The 22,502-nt window shown below is 44.0% G+C and overlaps 1 protein-coding gene across 1 annotated transcript; it reads right to left on the bottom strand.

The window, feature by feature from the left end:
- Window positions 1-1,201: 1,201 nt before the first annotated feature.
- On the bottom strand, window positions 1,202-12,378 carry Mpzl2 (myelin protein zero like 2). Its single transcript, XM_021173132.3, has 6 exons — window positions 12,201-12,378; window positions 11,131-11,297; window positions 10,629-10,839; window positions 7,631-7,778; window positions 5,200-5,272; window positions 1,202-3,360 (listed from the first exon to the last, which is right to left on the bottom strand). The coding sequence occupies exons 1-5, from the start codon at window positions 12,256-12,258 to the stop codon at window positions 5,209-5,211; spliced, it is 648 nt and encodes a 215-aa protein (XP_021028791.1). The 5' UTR covers window positions 12,259-12,378; the 3' UTR covers window positions 1,202-3,360; window positions 5,200-5,208.
- Between the last annotated feature and the right edge of the window lie 10,124 nt (window positions 12,379-22,502).

The following is a 22,502-nucleotide window of genomic DNA, read 5'->3' as shown; positions in this document are numbered from 1 at the left end:
TTTGACTCTCAGAAGGATCTGATTGCGCTCTTCTGCTTCAGATTGGCTACAGACTGGAAAAACAGTTCTATTTTTATGGAATTCCAGGGAACCAGGCTCGATCCTCCAACTGTAATCCAGAAGTTATCTCTTCAGAATATCTAAGTTGAACCCTCGCAAAGATTCTCATACATTTGAAGTTCAGGAAAACGTAGGCGACCATCCAAGATCAGAATACATATATCTTTATTGGGTCCTTTGGTAAATACGTGCAAGCGTCGTCATTTGTGTACCTTTTAATGTAGCCATTACATCATTCAGAATTGGATGCTTATTAAATTACTGCAGTGACAGTGATGATGAAATCATTACAGTGTGTATTAGAGGAGAGGGGGGAACTTGGGTTTGTGTATCTTTGCATTTTAAAAGTAAGGATATCATTATCACAGTACTTGACGTGGAATGAGACAGTCTAACATGCTCTGAAAGAAAGGATGGAAAGGACCCCGCTTTACTGGTGTAATCACTCCTGGACCCGCCATGGTTAATGAAAGTAAAGGGGAATAAAAAGCCTCAGCTTTTGGAAATATTTCATAGCTGACATTTTCTATTGGCATATTTTACTAGACTTGAAAGCCGGTAGTTTTTTCTATGAGAAGAATCAGAGTAGAAAAACAAATATCCTTGTTTCTAAAGTTCCCAAACTAAGTCAGGTAGGATGGCAAAAGCCTGTAAATTCAAGATCTGTAAGGCTGGGGCAGAAGGACTAAGGACAACCTGGACTTCAGTCTTAAGACTCAGACTAGAGCCCGGCGTGGTGGCGCACGCCTTTAATCCCAGCACTGGGGAGGCAGAGGCAGGCGGATTTCTGAGTTTGAGGCCAGCCTGGTCTACAAAGTGAGTTCCAGGACAGCCAAGGTTACACAGAGAAACCCTGCCTCGAAAAACCAAAAAAAAAAAAAAAAAAAAGACTCAGACTAGAGTTAGGTCCAAGAAATGAGTCTTCCAAATGTGTGCTATCACTTTGCCCATTTCCCAGCCCTCCAAAGCAATGTGTAAAGTCTATAGAAATAATATGAAATTACTAGAAATTAATTTCATCAATTAATGATTGCTCTGCGTGTCTAACTCTACTGTCTAAGAAAACTTGAGCAAAGATAAACATCTTCCCTTGTTTTCCATTAACTGCTGTTGTGAATTTTGCAGATTTGTGTGTAAGCAAATAATAAAAATCATAATTCTTTATTACTAAGGGTTTATTTACACAATGATTCAGGCATAATAAAAAATAAGTTACAGTACAAAAGTACTCTTAGGAAGGAGACACTGAACAAGAACGTGATAACCCATGAGTCTTCAAACAAGACACAAGCTGCAAGTTCCCTGGAGACATTCTCTGTGAGTTTTTAACTACTTCATTACAAGTATGAAATATACACAGGCCATCTGTTTAAAGAAATATCCAATTGTTATATTCACAAGAGAAAATATAGCTCTAACTTGTAGCTTCAAAACTAGGTATCAAAATTTTAGACCAGGGTATGGTGGAGCATGCCCTTATTCCTAGCACTAGGGAGGCAGAGGCAGTGGGATCTCTGAGTTCAGGGACAGCCTGGTCTACAGAGCAAGTTCCAGGTTAGACAGAGCTATATAGTGAGACCCTGTCTTAATTTTTAAGAGAGAGGGGGAGAGGGAGAGAAATAAGAACAAAACCTTTTTTAGGCATTATAAAAAGTGGAACGAGATGTATAGAATGAATTTCAAGACCAAAATTGACATTTAAATTATGCCAATTTGTTTGTAAAGACTGGGTAAAATTACAAGATCCAATATGTAGAAATAGAATCTTTTGGAAATTCCAGTTTGTTAAAAATAATCTGTGTGGCCCAGTCAGTGAAGACTAAACCATCACATCGCAAAGATTCACCCTGGACCTGAACTTTTAGATGGTCTCTGTTCTCCAAACAATGCTAGTGTGCACAGACCATGTAACCAGACACAAAGAAGAAAGCCATCCCTCCTCTTTCCATAGGCCACTTGAAAAGTTTGCTTTATACTCAAATAAAGAGAAAAATAAAATTGGTTCATTCCATTTAGGTAGTCTTTGGCCCATGGCAAATTCTCCTTAAAATACGGTGAATTAAAACCAAAAGTACTTTAAATAATCTCTTCCAGTTCTCACACATAAGACTGTTAAAAAAAATAGTCATTTGCTTTGAGTTGACCTTCTTCACAAGTCTTTTTTTTTTTTAAAGTTATCGTGTATCACGAAGTCTTCTAATAAATTGCTTAAGGGCTCCAGTCTGCAAATGAAGAGAATCTTCTGAGCTGGGGTTAAAAGGGAGCACACAGCAAGCAGCTGCCTGTGCTCATTACAAACCTACAGTCGGGCTAGATGTGGGGGTACACCCTTGAGTGAAGCACTCAAGAGCTGAGGCAGGGGGGTGTCTCTAGGTTTCAGGCCAACTCTAAATTGTCAGCTCTAGAGCAGCCAGCACTACATAGTGAGAACCTGACTAAAAATAAATAAATAAATACAAAAGTAATGCTGAGCGATTCATTCTGGTAGCACTTGCTGGTGTCCTGGTGTTCTTGTGACCTTTTGTAGTTATTGTGCTTAGATTTGCGCTGTCATCTATAAACCTTGGAATAATTGACAAAACAATAAACCTAGGATATTGAAGAAAAATATCAGTAAAACAAGATGTTTCCATTTAAAGATAGCCATGAAAATCAGACTTCCTATGTGACTTTGGGTTTTGGTATTAATCAAAAGTAGCTGGAATGGTTAGCTCATCTTTTTATGACTTAATTTATTTTTATCTTGGGGGGGTGTGTCTGCATGTATCATTACATTCAGTGCCTGCAGACACCAGAAGAGAGTGTCACCTCCCCTAAAACTGGATACTGATGGTTGTGAGCCACCAAATGGATGCTGGGAACTGAACTGGGATCTTCTGCAAGAGGATAGATGAGCTATCTTATCAGACCCCTGAGCACACCTGTGTGCTGTTCTAAAGAAACTAAAATATGAGAAGGTATGTTCTGGCAGACAAACTAGTTGGCTTCTTACCCCTCTGATGCCAGTATGCACAGAAATATGGGAATCACACACCATAGGAATGTGGAAGGACAAATATGTAACCTCTTGGTTTGCAAAAGCTAACACACAATTGCGCTCTGGAATTAGATAGAACCGTAGCAATGAAGGTAAGTCTGAGTCTAGTAGATCAGGCAGAACCCAAAGCTGCCAGGCAGGGGCGTTGCTCATCTGGGCAGGTTTGTGCTGCAGAACCTGTAGGTCGACAGACAGGTCATCGCTGGAAACATTTCTACTGATTTCAAGGGGGTGCTGATGGTGTCCTCAAAAGTCCTCAGCCTCTGGAATACAAAAGTTTAAAAAGTCAATGTTCTTGAGAAGAATCCAAGAGGAATACCTGGCAGTGCCGTCATCCACTCCTAATGGAAATTTGGTTTGGTTTGGTTTGGTTTGATCTGGTTTTTTTGAGACAGAGTATATATAGTCTGTGATTTCTGACAGGAGATACAAATTTAAACAAATTTTTAAAAATCTCTGTATCCCAGGCTGGCCTGGAACTCACTCTATAGAGCAGGCTGGACTGGATCTGCCTGCCTCTGCCTCCCAAGCACTGAGATTAAAGATTTGCACCTCTACCAATGGCGGGAAAATATTAAGTTTTCTCTCCCACTAATTCAGTTTTTATTTTCAAAGATTTTACTTACTGCTCTTTATTCTTTATTACATGGTTCTCAGATCCAGTGTGTGTGTGTGTGTGTGTGTGTGTGTGTGTGTGTGTGTGTGTGTGAATGATTAGGTTGGTTGGGTTTGGGCGGGGGGCGTTTGTGACAGGGTTTCTCTGTGTATCCCTGCCTGTCCTGGAACTCCTTTAGTAGACCAGGCTGGACTCAAACTCAGAGATCCACCTGCCTCTACCTCGCAAGTTCTGAGATTTAAAGGTGTGCGGCAATGCTCAGTCCAAACTCCAAATATTTTGTAATTTGTTTAAATTTGTATCTCCTATCAGATACCACAGACTATACTTCATGATATTAGTTGGTTAATTTTTCTTTAATGTTTTTCCTGATTATTTCACTTTATGAGTATTTTGCCTGCCCATTTGTATGTGCACCATGTGTGTACTGTGCCCAAAGAGCTCAGAAGAGGATGCTGGGTCTCCTGGACCTGGTATGAATGGTTGCAAGCCACCCTGTGAGTGCTAAGAACTGAACTCAGGCCCTCTGCAAAATCAGGAAGTGCTCTGAGCTGGCGAACCATGTCTCTGATCCTTGGACGACTTACCATCATGACATAAATGACTCATAAAAAAAAAAAAACTAAAATGATTTATTGAGCTGGACAGATAAGATAGCTCAGCTGGTAAAGTGTTGTCATGTAAAAATAAAGGTCTGAGTTCAGTCATCAGAACCATGAAAACAGTGGATACGGAGACACATGCTTAGAATCCAGGCGCTGGGGAGGCAGAAAGGAGGAGGAGCTCTATCCCATCATACACACACACACACACATACACACACACACTACACACATACACACACACACACACTCACATACACACATACACACACACACTACACACACATACATATACACACACATACACACACACACTCACATATACACACACACACACTCACATACACACACACACTACACACACACATATACACACATACACACACATACACACACGCACACACAGACACACACACATACACACAGACACACACATGCATACACACACATACACACACACATACATACACACACACATACACACACACATACATACACACACATACATACACACACATACACACACACATACATACATACACACGCACACATACACATACGCACACACATACAAACACACATACACACACACATACACACACATACACACACACAAAGTTAAAACAAGATAGATGGTAGGGAAGGTTATCATCTCATCCTCTCAGCATTAAAGGAAGTAGCCTGGCTCCTTAATCATATACAAAAGTACTCTGAAAGGAGAAGTTAACTCTGCAGCTAATAGGAGACTAATCTGACTGGCCAAGAGTCTCTGTCCTGAGTAGGAAGTCTCCTCAGCCATTGTGCAGTGACGGAGAGATCTCTATTGGAGATGGGCTAACAGCTGGGCAAACTGAAGCAAGAAGTCACCCGAGTATGGCCCTTACCTCGACGTGTTAGTCTGTATCTTCCACAAAAACAGAGACCTTGTTTCCTTGGTTGAGTTTTTCCTCTTCTTTTCTGTAACCAAGGAGCAGAAGTCCCGTCAGGTAATCAGGGAGGAAGCAAAGATGGCAGGTCCCATAGCAGCGCCAGGTAAGGTACCCTGGCTCATGCTTTGGGAAGAATTACATACGCCTAGAGAGCCATTCACGTTGCAGAGAACTAAATTGCCAGGGCCATGTCAATGATAATGCCGATGCCCCCACATGACCTACAAGTTCAAACTCACTTTTCAGAATGCAAGATAACTCCCCTGGGATCTAATACAGTACCATGGGCATTTAAAGTGCACACCTATGCTCTACCATGGTGTCTGACTTCTAATGGCTACCCCTCTGCCAAAAAAAAGGAGGGGGGGATTTTTTTGGTTGACCTAGAAATTCTCTTTATCAATTATATTCTCTTCAAATCAGAATGCTGTCAATGGGTCCCTTAGATGCTTCACAATCAATTACATTTATTTCAGTAACTATTTACTAATTAAAATAAATGAACAGTTCTAGGGGATTCTTATAAATCCACATGCAAAAGAACAAATTGAGATTCTTAATTATACACAAAAAAGTCTATCTGGAACTACAGCAAAGACATAACTGTAAGAATGTATCTAAGACTATGAGACATTTAGAAGAGCTGGACTTCATCCAAAAAGAAAACTCTTGTGTCTTAATGGATAGTGTTCAAGAAGGAGCAAAGAGAACCCAGAGATGGGGAGCAAATGCAGGTAACGTAGCTGAAAGGGGCCGGACATCTAACGGTTACAGCTTAACAAGAAGGAGACATCCACCTCAGTTTCAGGGTGGGCGGACTATCTGAACAAATACATCTCCAGAGACGATCTATAAACAGCGGCTAAGCACCTGATAGGATGAGCACCACTAGTCATCACAGGGATGCAAATCAAAACTCTCACTGACATACCACCTCATGTCCACTAGAGGGCGATAGTCAAAAGTGAGAATGTAGAACTTTATGGGTTTGGGGGATGTTTTGTTTTGTTTTTGAGACAGGCTTTCTCTGTATACCCTGGCTGTCCTGGACTCATGTTGTAGAACAGGATTGCCTCAAACTCACAGAGATCCACATGCCTCTGCCTCCCAAGTGCTAGAATTAAAGGTGTGGGTGTACCAGCACACCAGCTAAGTGTAGAAATTCTAGTGCCCATACAAAACACTTTGTCAATTCCTCCAAAAAACTCAATAGTTATCAATGACTTGACAATATTTCTTCTTTCATTTTTGGGAGAGTTGAAAGTATGTGTATGTAAAAATGTGTGTAGAATATGTTTGTAGTGATTGATATTCGGTATAATAACCAAAAGGGGAAAAAAAAATCTGTCTCCATCATCTGAACAGACAAGCAATGTATAATATGTCCATAATCCTGGGATATCATACAGACATGAAAGCCAATGATGGAGTTTAGTGTGTAAACTGCTCACTGTGAGACTCTTGTGGGAGTAGTGAGCCCCTTTATTCCCAGGGATGGGAGGCGAGGACAGAAGGACCCCAGAGGCTTGCTAGGCAGCCACCAGTCTAGCCAATCAGCGAGCAGCAGGGTCACTGAGAGAGTCACATCTTAAATTTGGTAGAGAGCAAATATGAGCCACCATATGGATGCTGGGAACCAAACTCAAGGCCTCTACCAGAGACCAGTGTTCTTAACTGCTAAGCCATCTCTTTGGCCCAAATGGGTGCATTTTGTAGCTTATAAATTTTATCTTAGTTTAAAAATGTTTGCTGAGCACTTACTGTCTGCAGAGCAAACTTTCCCGTCTCTGAGTCTCAGGGACAGCTGAGCGCCTCACCCTATATTCCCTTATACGTGTGTTTCACTTTACAGAGGATATTTTTAAAGCTTCGCATGTGCATATCTTTAGAGCTCCCAAATCCCACATAATAATGAAATTCTGTGGTGAGATCTTTTGTAAAATTAAGGAACCTTTTGAATTCCATTGCTGTTGTTAACTTGTTTTTAAGCATGTGTGTGTATCTGTCTGAATGCAAGTGTGTGCACATAAGGTCACAGATGGTGACTATCCCCCTAGAGGCCAGAGGGGTTCCATCCCCCTGGGGCTGGAATCACAGGCCATTGTAAGCCACCAGATGTGGGTGCTGGCAACAGAACCCAGATCATCTGCAAGAGCATTCTGTGCTCTTAACCACTGAGCCGCCTCTCCAGCCCCTTTAAGAAGCCTTTTGTAAAGTCACTACCCATACACTAACTTACCTGTCCTATGAACGGGAAACCTCTCATACATTTGGTCAAAAAGAAAATCAACTGCTCAACAGTTGTTTGGCCCCACTGAAAGATCCCAAGCACCGCCCACCCTGAAAGTGTGAGCAGGGGGTCCCGCCAGCGTTCGCTCAGCCTTACGATTTTGTCTCCTCGGCTTTATCAGCCCTGTCCGCCCATCGCTTTTTCCGGAAATGCTGGAAGAGTACTACCACGATCACTATGATGATCATCAGTGCGCACGCAGAGCCAATGGCCACGGCCAGGAAGTAGATCTCAGAGAAGGGCACTGTGAGGAGAGAAGGACAAGGTGGCAGGCAGCTAATTAGGTGAGATCTAAACGCAGTGGAGATGCATCGCATCATTGACCGGACTCTTCCTTTCTCCTACTTTTATGAAGATCATGTGGCCTTTGGCAGCAGTGGAAAACCCACACAGACTCCATCAGGGCTTCTCTAGTGTGACTCCAGAAGCCATGACAGCTCTGCTGGGGAGCTTTGAAGTGAACTTCTCAGGCCCCACCCCAAACGGGCTGGACCAGAAGCACTGGGGGTAAATCCAGCAATCCATGTTTGGACATGTTTTCCAGGTGATGATGATGACACCCAAGTACTGAGAACCCTTGAGTCACTTGAACTGTCCAGTAATTCAAGTTTTTGCTAATCTTGTCAGACCTATGCACCACTCAGTCCTGGACAACCCTACTCACCCCTCATTCAGTCAGCCATTCGCCCAGGTTTTAAAGCATTTACTGTGCTCCTGTCGTTATAATGGAAATGAAAGGGAAGACAGGAAATAAAGCGATAAGCCCCAATGTCCAGAAGGAACATCAAGAGAATATTTATCCCAGGACTTTCCAGCCTGGAATCTATCAAAAAGGATGAAGCTCCCAGAATCTAGTGCCTTCTTCTGGCCTCTGCAGACACCAGGCACACAGATACACATGCAGGCAAAACGCCAAAATACAGCATGGAGAATGGGCAGTCTCTTTAGAAGTACCTCCATTTTTTAAAATACAGAAACAGGGCAACAGTTTCCTGTAGGCTCTCAAAACATTATACGCTAAAAGATTACTAGATTGTGTGTGTGTGTGTGTGTGTGTGTGTGTGTGTGTGTATTGCTGTTGTTACTGCTGCTGCTGCTGTTTGTTGTTTTTGTTTTGGGGTTTTGATTTTTTTTTTTTTTTTTTTGGCCTAGCTATTAGAAAAAAAACCAAAAAAACAAAAACCCTGACTTCTAAAAATATTACATTACTTTTTTCAGTACCCAGAGGACTGATGTAGACCACATGGCTCTTTCTTGGGAGGAAAGCCTAAAACAGTAGTTTTAAACTAAACTGGGAAGGAGTAATTGGAGACAATCACACCATGTGACAGATTAAGACGTTTTGAACACTGCGGTATGTGAGGAATAAATACTACCTCAACTCTTAAGAAACTGAGGCAGAAAGCTCTCAAGTTGGAGATCAGCTTGGACTACATAGAGAGATCTTTTCTCAAATAGCAAGGTATACACACACACACACCAGAGAGAGCTAGCTCTATCTTATTGTCTGTGTAACCTGGGTTATTTGTTTATTTGTTTGTTTATTTATTTGTTTATGGAACCTCAGCTTCCTATGTTTAGACATAACCATATCCATTTCTTTTGTTTGTTTGTTTTTGCTTTTGTTTTTGTTTTTACGAGACTGGGTTTCTCTGTGTAGCCCTGGCTGTCCTGGAACTCACTTTGTAGACCAGGCTGGCCTTGAACTCAGAAATCCGCCTGCCTCTGCCTCCCAAGTGCTGGGATTAAAGGCGTGTGCCACCATGCCCGGCACAATATTCATTTGTTGAGTGCTTATAAAAAGAAATAAAACTGTGCCTGCCCATAGTAAGTATACATGTTACTATTATAATTTTCAGTACAACTCAGAGTTTGAAAGACTTTACAAGTTCATTGCATCATTCATCCTCACAGAAATCTTTGTTATATTATTCTCACCCTACAGATGATGACAAAAGCAAAATGTGTGTATAATTGATACCCAAGTAGCCAGGGCGCAACTGCAGTTCTCCAACTCAGAAGTGCTGTGGTCCAAGTTCTTTGTCACCTGGCATCATTCCTAGGTTGTTTTTATAGTACAGGAACCCACTACACTAGCTGGAGAACAGTTTGAGAGTCTGAGATGGTTGGGCGTGAACCTGACATGACTTCATTTACTAACTACAAGAACTGGGGAAGTGACTTACACTTAGTGAGCCTCAGTTTCCTCATTAGTAAAATGGGAGACATTAAATATATAACAGACTCGAGATGTATAAAGAATAAGTAAGATGAAGCTGGAGAGATGATGACTCAGCCGTTAAGAGCACTGGCTGCTTTTCCAGAGGACCTCAAGTCAATTCCCAGCATTCACATGGTCAGTCATAACCATCTGTAACTCCAGTTCCAGGGGCTCTGACACCCTCTTCTGGTTTCCAAGGACACCAGGCACTTCAGTGGTACACAGACATACATGCAAGCAAACCACCCATGCACATAAAATAACGATTTAAAAACTGTTTTTAAGAGAATCTTTTTTTAAAAATGTACAGCATAAAGCCCCTGACAGTGGGGAGTCCTGAGTAAACACTGGTGACCATTATGGAGAATGTGTCAGGATTAAATGAGCTAGAGTATCAAGCACTTTGGGCTGTGCCTAGCACACCAGGTACCCAATAAGCATCTTGAATAAATGAAAGGATGAACAGGCCTATTGTGAGTGTCTATGTCAGTCACTTCCTGTCCTTTCTACAACCTCAAGGCCATTCTTGTACAGATTCCTCAGATTTCTTTGTATTATTTTGTATCTTTCCGTAACCAAACAAAGTCTTTATTTTTTCACCCCAGGACTCCTCAGTCTCTGAAGTTCCCAGCTCTGAAGACCTAAACCCTTTCCTCCTCTCCCATCCAGCTTCACAAAAGATGGTGTGTGTGTGTGTGTGTGTGTGTGTGTGTGTGTGTGTGTGTGAGAGAGAGAGAGAGAGAGACAGAGACAGAGACAGAGACAGAGACAGAGACAGAGACAGAGACAGAGACAGAGACAGACAGACAGACAGACAGACAGAGACAGAGAGAGACAGAGCGAGAGAGAGAGATTTCACTTCCCAAAACCTACCAGTGTGCACAACACTGAGCCGGATCGTCCCAACCAGACCATCAACATCAGGTGGATTCTTCACCTGGCAGGTGTATGTCCCATTGTCGTCAAACTGCAGCTTCCAGAGCAAGATGGAGACGTCATATCGCTCGGGGTTTCCGTCCCAGACCACCCGGTCTTTGAACCGTCCGCTCATGGGCCTGAAGGGGTCCATGTGGTAGTAGAATACCTACAGAGGAGAACCGGTCATCTTTCCTTCTCTATCCCGGGCAGGAGGCCGAGATGGGGGCGGGGGGCGGGAAGAGAAGCATCATCAGGTCTAGCCAATGATCCAGCTCCTTGGAATATTCTCTGGCTTCCCTTTTCTTAGACCTGTAACTCTCTGTCCCAAGAACTGGGCCCCAACTTAACCCCACGCATGCGCCGAACATGGGAAAGACCGGGGGGGGGGGGGGGGGGAAGGATTGCCACAATGCATTCTTGTCAAGAGTCCTCTGGAAGGTGACAAGAATCTACTTACAAACTGCTCACGACCCCCATCTCGAGGTCGGAAATTCCACGTCACAGTTAGCGCATCTCCCACAGGGGCAAAGCTGGAGAAAGTGCATTTTAACCGAACATCTGTCCCGTTGACTGCCTCCAGGGCCCCGGAGGTGTAAATTTCCACAGCTTCTGTAGGACAAAGGGCTGCAATGGAGGGAAGGAAGAGGTTAACAGCGGTGTATCATTGAGAAAACAAAAACGCTGACACTTTCCAAGTAAGCCAACCTTCAAATTCACTTCACCAGGAGTCTACATACTCCTGCCTGCACACAGCTTTGACCCTCCCATCCCGAGGGCCAATTAGAGGTAAAACTACCTGGTGCTCTCACTTTCTTCACAGCCTTACCGCACCAATTTCAGAACTATAACCAGAAACTACAAACATCAGCAAAGGAGATGGAAAGAAGAAACAAAAATCCAAATGTTGGTCAGACGTGGTGTATTACGATCAAGCAACACCGTATGTTGTTTTGTTTTGTTTTAAGGAAAAAAGAAGTCTCCAAGCAGGTAAGCTTTCCCACATGTAGACTTGGGGCTGCTGCTAGCCTGCAGGTCAATCCACCCCAGCAGTTGTGCTTGCCTGCACCCCTGGAAGCCTTACACCACGTGGCTTATTTACAAGTCTGGTACGTGCATTGATTGGGACAGCTTCAAAACCACAGCAGGACTCTCGCTCTGACAATCCAGGTTTGCTCTCTGGTGCTGCAGGGAATCGCAGACAAAATCCTCCCACGGAAATCCAAGGGCCAAATCTAGCCAGCAGCCCGAGGTTGAGAGCAGCCACACAAAGATGGTGTGTAACCTGAGATCAGAAAGCCCTCTGTGTGCCTGAATCACGGGCGGCCAAACACACCTAAACCTGTTTGCCCAAAGTACTGCCCCAAAGCAACCCACCGAATTGAAGTTTCGGCGAAGTCTGGACTAGAACGAACTGCAGTTGGGGCACGATCTCCCAACGGAGCCCTTGAGATTTCTTCAAGCCATGAGCTCTGTCTTTACAGAATGGGCGGCAATGGTAGAAACTCCTAGAAGCCCGCCAGTTCTTACCTGTGAGCTGTAAACTCAGGAGAAGTGGAAGCACAAGCGCGGGGCTCTTGCCATACATCAGGGAAAGCCAGCCGTGGCCCCAGAGGCCAAACCCGGCAGACCCAGGACTCCAGCACCCAACCAAGGCCAAGGCTAGGACGAGCAGGCGGCGCAGTTTACCCCCGGAGAGGTCCGAGTTCCTCACCTATGGGAAGGCGCACAGCGGAGCCAGCCAGTCGTGACTCATCCCGCCCCGGCCGGTACAGCTCTGGAATGAAAGGTGGGGCCTCCGCACCCAGCGCCCTCCTCCTGATTCTCCCTCCCGCTCCTCTCCACACTCCAGCCCTCTGCGCAAAGGTCTCAGACTCTGCGGTCCTCTCTTTACTTTTCCGTTCATCTGACCGAGCCCTGGCCTCCGGATGGCCTCACAAGCAGCCAGAGGAGGTGGTGCCAGTTTGAAATGTCCCAGACTGCTCTGAACTTGGCCCACACACACCCTTTTAAAACAGACTTTAGTCTTGCCTAGGAAGTGAACGTTGAAAGTTTTGCAGTGATTCTTGTCCTTGGGATCTGCCTAGGGCCTGACTCACCGCACCCATCAGTTCTGGGAATTCCTTGAGACCCTCTGGTGTGAGCAGGCTCTCCCGAGACTCAGCAGAAAGAAACCAAGTCTCAATGCTGGTTCCTTTCTTAGCTCAGGGCAACTCCCCTGCTCCTTTCTTCCAGCTCAGGGCAGTTTCCAAAGGACTTTTCTGAGCATCCTTTTCTCTCCACAATCCTCTGGAAAGGAATACCATTTTAACAGCATAAAGAGTAACCTCTTAGAGCCTGGCGGTGGCAGCGCACACCTTTAATCCCAGCACTTGGGAAGCAGAGGCAGGCGAATTTCTGAGTTCTTTCTGAGTTCGAGGCCAGCCTGGTCTACAGAGTGAGTTCCAGGTCTGCCAGGGCTACAGAGAGAAACCCTGTACCGGAAGGGAAAAAAAAAAACCGCTCAGGAGGGAAGCAATTGCCCATAATCTTTGTGTGTTCTATGTTATTGTTTGAGACTGTCTCACCATGTAGCCCAGGCTGGACCTTGAAGTTAGGGAGTCACTGCCCAGCTTTGGCAATACTCAGGACTAAACGCATGACCTTGTACTTACTAAGCAAGTGTTCTGGCCCGGAGCTACACCCACAGCCCCGTGGGAAGCTTCCTGACTTGCCTGAGTTCCCTGCCCACAAACCAAAGTAAGAGGCACAACGACAAGCTGGCAAACAGAGGCGACCAAGACCACATGCAGTTAAAAAGTGGGCGGAGACTGCAACATAAGTATTGACACCAAGCCAAGGAGCCTGGCCACCTGAGTCCCATCTCAGGAACCCACGTGGTAGAAGGAGAAAATCAAACCCTGAAAACTGCCTTTTGACCTACACACACACACACACACACACACACACACACTATGGTGCGCATGCACACATGCAACAGAGAGAGACAGAGACAGAGAAACAGAGACAGACAGAGAGATACAGAGACAGAGACACACAGAGAACCAGAGGGGGGAGGGGAGAGGGAGGGAAAGACTAGTTAAAATGTAATTTAAATTTTTAAAGAAGTAAGCCAGACGGGGGATGGGACACTGAATACAATTGAATCGCCCTTATCCCTGGATTAGCTATCTAGAAACTATTCCGTGATCTGTACCACAGTCTTCTATCTGAACCCTGGTACAAAGGGTGCTGCAAGGAGGGAAGCAAGGGCCAGACTGAGTAGAAAAATAAAGAAACGTCAGGCTAGGGGTATAGCAGCTCAAGGACAAAGTGAGTACCCAGGACCCTGGGTCCTATCGAGCAGGCGATAAAATAAAAGCATTCCACCCAAAGAGGGGTAAATTATTGACATGAAGGAAAAAGAAAAGTGTGGAGGAGAGCTGGAACAAACGGGCAGACACTCGCCCAAACCTACTCATTACTCTGGAGAGCGCAGGGGCTGCCCCAGAGGGAGGTCAGCTGCGTGCTGGCACCAAAGCGCTCCTGTAATGAGTGTCTGGCTCCTTCGCCAGCCTCTAGGACCTAGAGTCTAGGTCATTCTGAGCAGCCCAAACTGAAAATTCTGGGTTGCTGAGTGGCACTTACATGGTGGGCAGATGTAGCCTTCCCTGTATGTAGGTCAGAAAAGGGTCGGCTCCAGGAACCCCGGGAGTAGGGAGGGGGGCGAGTTAAAGAAAACTTCATCTTGGTTGGCTTTCGACTTTGCAGAGAAACGCAGTTCCAAACAGAGAGACAGAGCCAGGGAAAGGTTAAGTTGACAGCAAATTGCAAAATTCAGTGAGAGGTGGAGTTAACTGAAGAACACACTGAAACAGCAGGTGAGGAATCAGGGCAGGAGGCAGTGAACAGAATAGAAAGCCTGTTATCCAAGCAGAGGAATTCCTCCCCAGTCAACAGATGCCCTGAAAGCTGGCAGCCAGCCTTGCTCTGAGGGGCACAGCTGCCCGGATCCCATTCCTCAGCCCAGGTCAAGTTTTTGGCTTTGTGCTCAGCAACGCCCAGTTCCTTCCAGTTAACAGGAGAGGCTCCAACTATCTCACTGTTCCCACCCTGGGCGAAGAAGGAGACTGAGGGTTGAACCTGTTAAGAGAAAATGACAAATAAAAAAAGAGCATTCATTGCCCCCTTGGTATTCCAAAGATGCCAGTGTGCGGAACTTCAATCAAAACAAGAGACATCTGAAGCTAGCCGAAGAAATAGTTTATATCTGGGCAAATGAAAAAGAAACAAAGAGAGAGAAAAGGAAAGGACATTCTGATGATTAAAAGGAAGTGTTCAAAGACACTGCTTTTCCCTTTAACTTGCCAGAGAAGAGTCCTGGTCATCATTAAAATTTGTAACATTGTAACATTGCCTCAGTCCTAAAGGAAGCAAGAACATCTGTTCCAACTGTCTTCCCAGTAGCTGCAGGATATTTAGATCTTCGAAGGTAGGAAGCTCACTGGAGGTTCAAAAGGCATAAAGACACTCTCTGCACCAATTACTGGTAAAAACTTATATTTCTCAGAATCCTAGGCAAAAACAAAACAAAACAAAACAAGAAAGCCCCAAAACAAAAACACCTGCTCCTTTCAACATCAGATGACGTCAGCACTCTGTGAATAAGGAAAAACGTGTAATTTAGCTTTTAGGATTGTTCAAGTGAAGTCTTTGTTTACTCAAAGGTTTCTGTCAGGGTCCTACTAAGAGGAAAAAAGGTATTAGAAGGAATGTCTAGGTAAATAATTACATTGTGACTTTTGAATTTGGTCCTCAAAAGATAGGGAAGAATTCTGAAAGGAAGAAGAAGAAACAGAGCTTTCCTGTTGAGGCAGATGGATGGTCTGCAGCAACTCAGGGACCAGGGGCTAGCACCTCTCAAACCTCAAATACTGGGAGGAGCAGCAGACCAGGTGAAAAGCCAGGCTGCTTGGGTAGTAGCATCCTCACTGGCCATTCAAGGGGTGTGGGCTTGGTCCCCACAATTGTCCCAACTGAAAGTGGCTAACATGTAACTTAGTAGCACAGTCAGACAGAATATGGAAGCTCCCCGGACCTTCCATTCATCTTGCCATATGCATCTCTTCATCTACAACCTTTATAGCATCCTTCACTCTAAGCCAGGTGTGTGTGTGTGTGTGTGTGTGTGTGTGTGTGTGTGTGTGTGTGTGTGTAGGAGTCTCTCTAGGGTAGAATTACTTTGCTCTTTCTCAGAATAATAAGAATATTGAGAGCTGGAGAGATGGGTCAGTGGTTAGGAATGTTTGCTGCTCGTTCAGAGGACCAGAGTTCTGGTCCTAGCTCCCCCACCAAGTAGCTCACACCTACCTGCAACTCCATCTGTAGGGCATCCAACATCTTCTTCTGGCTTCTTCAGGCTCTGTACTCACATGCACAAAGCCACACAGAGACATATGTAGATATGTATGTCACAAATTTAAAAGAAGAATTTTTTATATCTTTTTTAAAATGAAATGAAAAAATAAGATCCAGGCTTAGGCTATAGCTCAGTGGTAGAGTACATGCCACAATGCTTGACATCCTGGTTCCAATCTCAGCTCAGAGGAAGTGAGAAAGGAAGAAAAAATGGACTGAGGTGGGCAAGGAAGGAGGAAACTTAGGTGCCAGCCAACACTTGGTCTCTCGGCTTTGTCCAGAATGAAAATGTGTACTTTCAGAAGACTGGAGGATTCCCAGCCTTCTCTGACCAACAGCTGATGACTGCAGCATCCTTGTCAATACTCCATTGCTTCAAAGAGCATGTGCAAGATAAGGAAGGGAACCTGAGATGGCAGAGTTCTAGCTGAGAAGTGGCCTCTGTGCCCCAAAGAATAGGTATGTTTCCTTCCATCCTCTTCCTTGCCTTGGGTATCCTAGACAAAATCTAAATAAAGTCTGTGTCTTAGTCAGGGTTTCTATTCCTGCACAAAACATCATGACCAAGAAGCAAATTGGTACCAACACAGTGGGGTATTCCTGTGACAACCTGGATGTTTTGGGGAGGAGTGTGGAAGGACTTTGGAACTCTGGGCTAGAAGATCCATTTGGTGTTAAGAGCTCTGTGAGATGTTGTGTAGGAACTTGGAAGATGATCTTGAGAACAGTGCAGAAGATGGAGGCCTCGATTGTGAAATTTCAGAGGGAAAATTAAGACTCTTATCTGGGCTGTGGCTATTTTGATTGTGAAGATTCTGTGGTTGTAGTTAGCTGGGGCTGAAAAATCAGCTGTGATTAACAAGATACCAGAACTACTAAGATGAAAACTTTGCATTACTAGGACTATTGATGCTGGTTAGCTGGAGTTAAGAAATTAGCAGTGATTAAGAAGAGACCAGCATCATTGAGGTGACAGCTTCTGGAAGTGTTTTCTGAGTACACAGAGGCTGTGTTTCAGAGATTGTACCTTGTGCTCTGGCTACACTTGGTAATGTGTAAGAGTCACCCAAGTGGTACTGGATTTGAAGGCATGAAAGGGTCATGAAGAGCAGCTGAGGCTCTGCACTTTGAGAGGACACAGAAGGCCACTGATGAAGGTGTAGCCTCAGTAGCAATTGATGGCCCAGGACTGAAGGGGTCATGCAAAGGAGTTGAGGCTTGGCACCATGAAGAGAGCCTATGAGAGGATATTAGTGAAGCCTAGTTGCAGTGGAAGACAGAAATGTTTTGGAGATGCCAGTACCATGGGATGACCACCAAGAACAGCAGCAGCAGTGGAGTACAGGCAGCTGGAGCCTAGAAGACAAGGTGTTTGCTACAAAGAGCAGAGCTAGAGAAGTGACCCAAGCCATTGGAGGAACCCAAAAGATTGTGAGTGGATCCCAGACATTGGACAGTTGGAGTTTCATTTTGCTTTTGATTGTGACTGTGCCCTGATATTTTCCCTCTTGAAGGAAGAAAGTATTTTAGTGGAGTCCACATTTAAAAGACTTTTAATTGTAAAAAGACTTTGAATTTTAAAAGAGATTGAATCTTTTAAAGGGATTTAAATTTTAAGAATCTGCAAATACTGTGGAACGTTTAAAGTTATTTAGACCTTGGGAATAAATAAGAAAGTAAGGGTTGAGGCTTAATAGTGATGTGTTTGTGTGTCAAGATGACAAGGGGTCAATTGTACTGGCTGGTTTTGTGTCAACTTGACACAAGCTGGAGTTATAGAGAAAGGAGCTTCAGTTGAGGAAATACTTCCATGAGATGCAGCTGCAAGGCATTTTCTCAATTAGTCATCAGTGGGGAGGGCCTCTTATGGGTGGTACCATCTCTGGACTGGTTGTCCTGAGTTCTATAAGAAAGCAAGCTGAGCAAGCCAGGGGAAGCAAGCCAGTAAGTAACATCCCTCCATGGTCTCTGCATCAGCTCCTGCTTCCTGACCTGCTTGAGTTCCAGACCTGACTTCTTTTGGTGATAAACAGCAACATGGAAGTGTAAGCTGAATAAACCCTTTCTTCCCCAACTTGCTTCTTGGCCGGTCATGATGTTTGTGCAGGAATAGAAACCCTCACTAAGACAGTCTAGTCTGAGGCTAGACTTTATGTGTCCATGGACAGCAGAAGGAGGGAACTCTATCCTACATTCTTGTAGCCCATAGTTTACAGTCTCTCTGGTAAAGCCTTGGGCTCCTCTTTTAATTACAGAGTAGAGACACCGTTCCCTTACTATTCAGCTCAAGGAAGAGACTTGGAGATTTAACCTTTCACTTACTCCTGAAGGAAGTTAGACGGATGCACAGGGTGGAGAGATAGGTCGTCTTTGAAGATAACTTGATAACTTGGAAGAAGCTCTCTGAGCGTTTGTCCACGCACTGACAGCCATCCATCCATACTGCAGTGAAATGGCCAGTACTGTCATTACGCCTTCACTATTTCTATTCTTGTTAGTTACTGTATATTGGTTATGGTGACCAGCTTTGATTCTTAGGAAATCCATTCATTTCCCAAAGAAAGCAAGAACTGCTTCCCTCCCCCTCCCCCCACCACACTGAACTGTAGGAGGCCTGAGCCAGCAAAGCTGGGGTTGGATCTACAGGGGTCCAGATAGAAGCTCATTTATTCGCTGTGTGACTTCAAGCATTTACTTAATTCTCTGATCCTCATTTACCTTAGGTATAAAACGGAAAAAGACAATATGTGCCCACATAGGCAGGTCTAAGGATAAAGTGACATATGTTCTATGCTCAGAGAACACAGAAAATGTTCCAAAAATTTCAGCCATTTATGGTTTTACTTAGGGAAGATGCTGAGAAACGTCCCTGTGGCCTCTTTGGGGAAACACCTAACATGGTATTATAGAGCTAGACCTACAACCACTGCAGCAATCTTATCCCAAAGTGTTTACCCAAGAGACACGTGGGAATCTTTTATCAGAAGGAGACTTTCCAGAATATTCATGGCAGCTTTGTTCATTAATATTCCAAACCAGAAACATCCCAGGGGACCATCAACACAAGGATGGATGAGTATATTATCAGATATTCCTACAGTAAATGCAATTTGACAATAAAAATGGACAGACTGATGATACCACAATCATTTGGATGAATCTAAAAAAATATGCTGAGCAAAATTAGTAAGATGCACAGAGCTCTGGTGCCACTTATAGGAGGTTATAAAATGATTCTAGAACTTTTGGTAAAAGCCGAAGTTGGTGATACAGGCTTATAATGCCAGCATTGTGGAAAACAGAGGCAGGAGGATCAAAGTTGGCAGCCTGCTTGGACTATAGAGAGTTCAAGGCCAACCTGGGGTACATAGTAAGTTCAAGGTTAGACCAGATATGTAAAAGATAAAAAAAAGAAAAGAAAGCCTTTTTGGTGGGAAAAAAACTCATGTGTTAAATGTTTGTTCTTGGAGGAATGTGAGGCACATATTGATCGGAGAGGCTCTGAAGGCGTGAGGACTTTCTAGGGCAATCTCAGTCTTCTAGATTTTGATTAGCCTTTCAGTTACTACACTGGTCATTTCTTATTACTTTTAGAAAGCATCAGGATGGTGGCTCAGCCAGTAAAAGCACTTGCGGCACAAGCTTGGTGAAATAATTTCGAGCCCTGGAACCCACATAAAAAGCAGGATGCTGTACTGCAAATCCATGATCTCAGCTCACCAGCAAAGACAGGGTCAGAAGCCCCCAGGCCAGGTAATCAGGAGTGTGCTACAGAGCAGCAGAAACAGGATCGATCGTGCCTCAAAAGAAAGGTAGACAGTAAGAACTCACTCCCAAAAGCTGTCCTCTAACTCCACATGCATGGATGGATGGATGGATGGATGGATGGATGGATGGATGGATAGATGGATAACTTTTTTCAAAAACTGAGGAACCAAAAGAAGGTTTTCTTAGGCTTGCAGTTTTTTGGCCATAGTCACATAGGTTCCTTGCAATCAGGCCGGTAACAGCCAAACATTATGGATGGTGAGCGGGCCTGGGAAGCTGCTGGGCTCAAGGAAGTTGTCGGCTCTCCCAGAGCGTGCCCTTTTTCCTCTAACTGAATGCCTCCTCCTGCTCTCTACGACCTCCTAACAGCAGTATCCCCCTATGAATGCACACTGGGAATGATCCACTGAGTAGGCTGGAGGCTTCATGAACCTGTCATCTCTCCTGGTACTGCCAGGTGAGGGCCATGCCTCTAACACAGATGCCTCTGTGGGGGAGGGGAGCACTTCCTATCAAAAACCATAGTAGTTTTACAGCATTAGACACTGGTCAGAACACTTTAAAAATTATACATTTGGTTGACTGTAAGTTTTACTCTAACATTCAGAAACAGATTATAGCTGGGTATGGTAGCACACACCCTCAGTTCTCGTACTCACGAGGCAGAGGCAGGAGGATCTCTGCATGTTCAAAGGTCGGTCTGGTTGGTCTTCACAGTAAGTTTCAGGCCAGCCAGCACTACATAGTAAGACTGTGTTAAAACAAACAAAACAGGATTGTAAACAAATTCCAAGTCTTGTTAATTCTCAATTATCTAGGAGAAAACATGGTTACTTCTGAGTTAGTTTTAAAATTCATTCAAAAGATGAGATGGATGGGTAAATAAGTTTGTAGCAAAGAAAGCACAGTAGAATGTTCACTGTAAAATTCTTTTTTTTTTTAAAGATTTATTTATTATATGTAAGTACACTGTAGCTGTCTTCAGACACTCCAGAAGAGGGCGCCAGATCTCGTTACGGATGGTTGTTAGCCACCATGTGGTCGCTGGGATTTGAACTCTGGACCTTTGGAAGAGCAGTCGGGTGCTCTTACCCACTGAGCCATCTCACCAGCCCTCTTTTTTTTTTTTATGCAGGTTTTTAAATCTTTTCCATAATAAAATGTTGATGGGCAATCTCCTTCACTCACTAAGCCTTTTAGCGTTAAGTAAATGCTTGAGGTTCGTTATCTTACAGCTGATAAAAAATTATCACTCCTAAGTGAAAACTACCAGTTAGAAAGCACCTACTATGCACCCAGCACCCAGTGGGAAACATTTTACAAACACTGTGTCTTGTGTTCTAAACTGTGAGGTGAGCAGGTCCTCTCTATTTTATTAGACAAGGCTAAGAGAGATTTATCCCATTATTCTCTATTGCTAGGCCTTACACTGGGTGTTGTACAAGAAATTGGACTTCCCTTCAAGTTGATATCTGTTGGAAAGCGCAGTCAAATAAATAGGTGATTATAACACAATGAGACTAATGAGTTGTGGTGACAAAACTGCAGAAGAGACATCCTTAAGCCTCAGAGGCCCAAGGAAGCTTTCCCAGGAGAGGAAGCACCCAGTATAGTTGGCTAGGAGCCATGGAGTCTGCAGTCAGGTCAACACAGCTGGGAACCACAGCCTGTACCATTCACTCATTCATTCAACAATCACTCTTTGACCACTATGACACGTCAGGCATTTTTCGTGGTACAAGAAACACAGCCCCAAGCAAAGGAACATGGGGTGCTCGTGGAAGACCCATTGAACATAATGGCATTTGAGAAAGGTCTGAAGAAAATGAGGAGGAAGTATTCTGGGAAGAGGAACCCATGAGCAGAAAAGATCAGAGGATGCTTAGAGTGTTTAAAAAGTACAGAGGCCACTGAAGCTTGGACAGAGAAGAACAGTGGCCAGGACAGAGGACAAGGGAGAAGCAGTCCACACGGGACCCTGTGGACCTCACAAAAAGATCGTCTTAAACTGGGCATGGCAGCACAAGCCTGGAACCCTGACCCTCCAGGGACAGAGGCAGGCAGATCTCTGTGAGTCTGAGGCCAGCCTGGTCTGTATAGTGGGTAAGTTCCAGGCCAACAAAGCCTGCACAGCAAGACCCTGTTCAAAAAAAACAGACTTTGCTTTCTCTTAAGCAACCATTAAAAGACCATGAGAAATGTGTACAAGCCACATTAGATAAATTACAAACCACAACGAGTCCAAAATATGCCAAAAAAATCCTCTTATAATGCACAACAAAAGTGACTTGAAAATAGAAGTAAAATAGACAATTCTCTGAATAATATATAAAATAACTCATAAGCATAGGAAATCATCAGAGATATGAAAACCAGAGTCTCAAATAAATACCACATCCATTTAGATGGCTCTTATTTTAAAAACAAAGAAATTATTATTAACAAAAAGGTGAAGAGATGGGGCTGGAGAGATGGCTCAGAGGTTAAGAGCACTGACTGCTCTCCCAGAGGTCCTGAGTTCAATTCCCAGCAACCACATGGTGGCTCACAACCATCTGTAATGTGATCTGACCTCCTCTTCTGGAGTGTCTGAAGACTGTACTTACATAATAAATAAATAAATAAATAAATAAATAAATAAATAAATAAATAAATAAATGGTGAAGA

Source organism: Mus caroli, unplaced genomic scaffold, assembly GCF_978045245.1.
Source record: "Mus caroli unplaced genomic scaffold, Mus_caroli_1 scaffold_11, whole genome shotgun sequence".
Lineage (NCBI taxonomy): Eukaryota > Metazoa > Chordata > Mammalia > Rodentia > Muridae > Mus > Mus caroli.
Note: the sequence above shows the minus strand (reverse complement) of the source record. Positions and strands in the feature narration are given on the sequence as shown.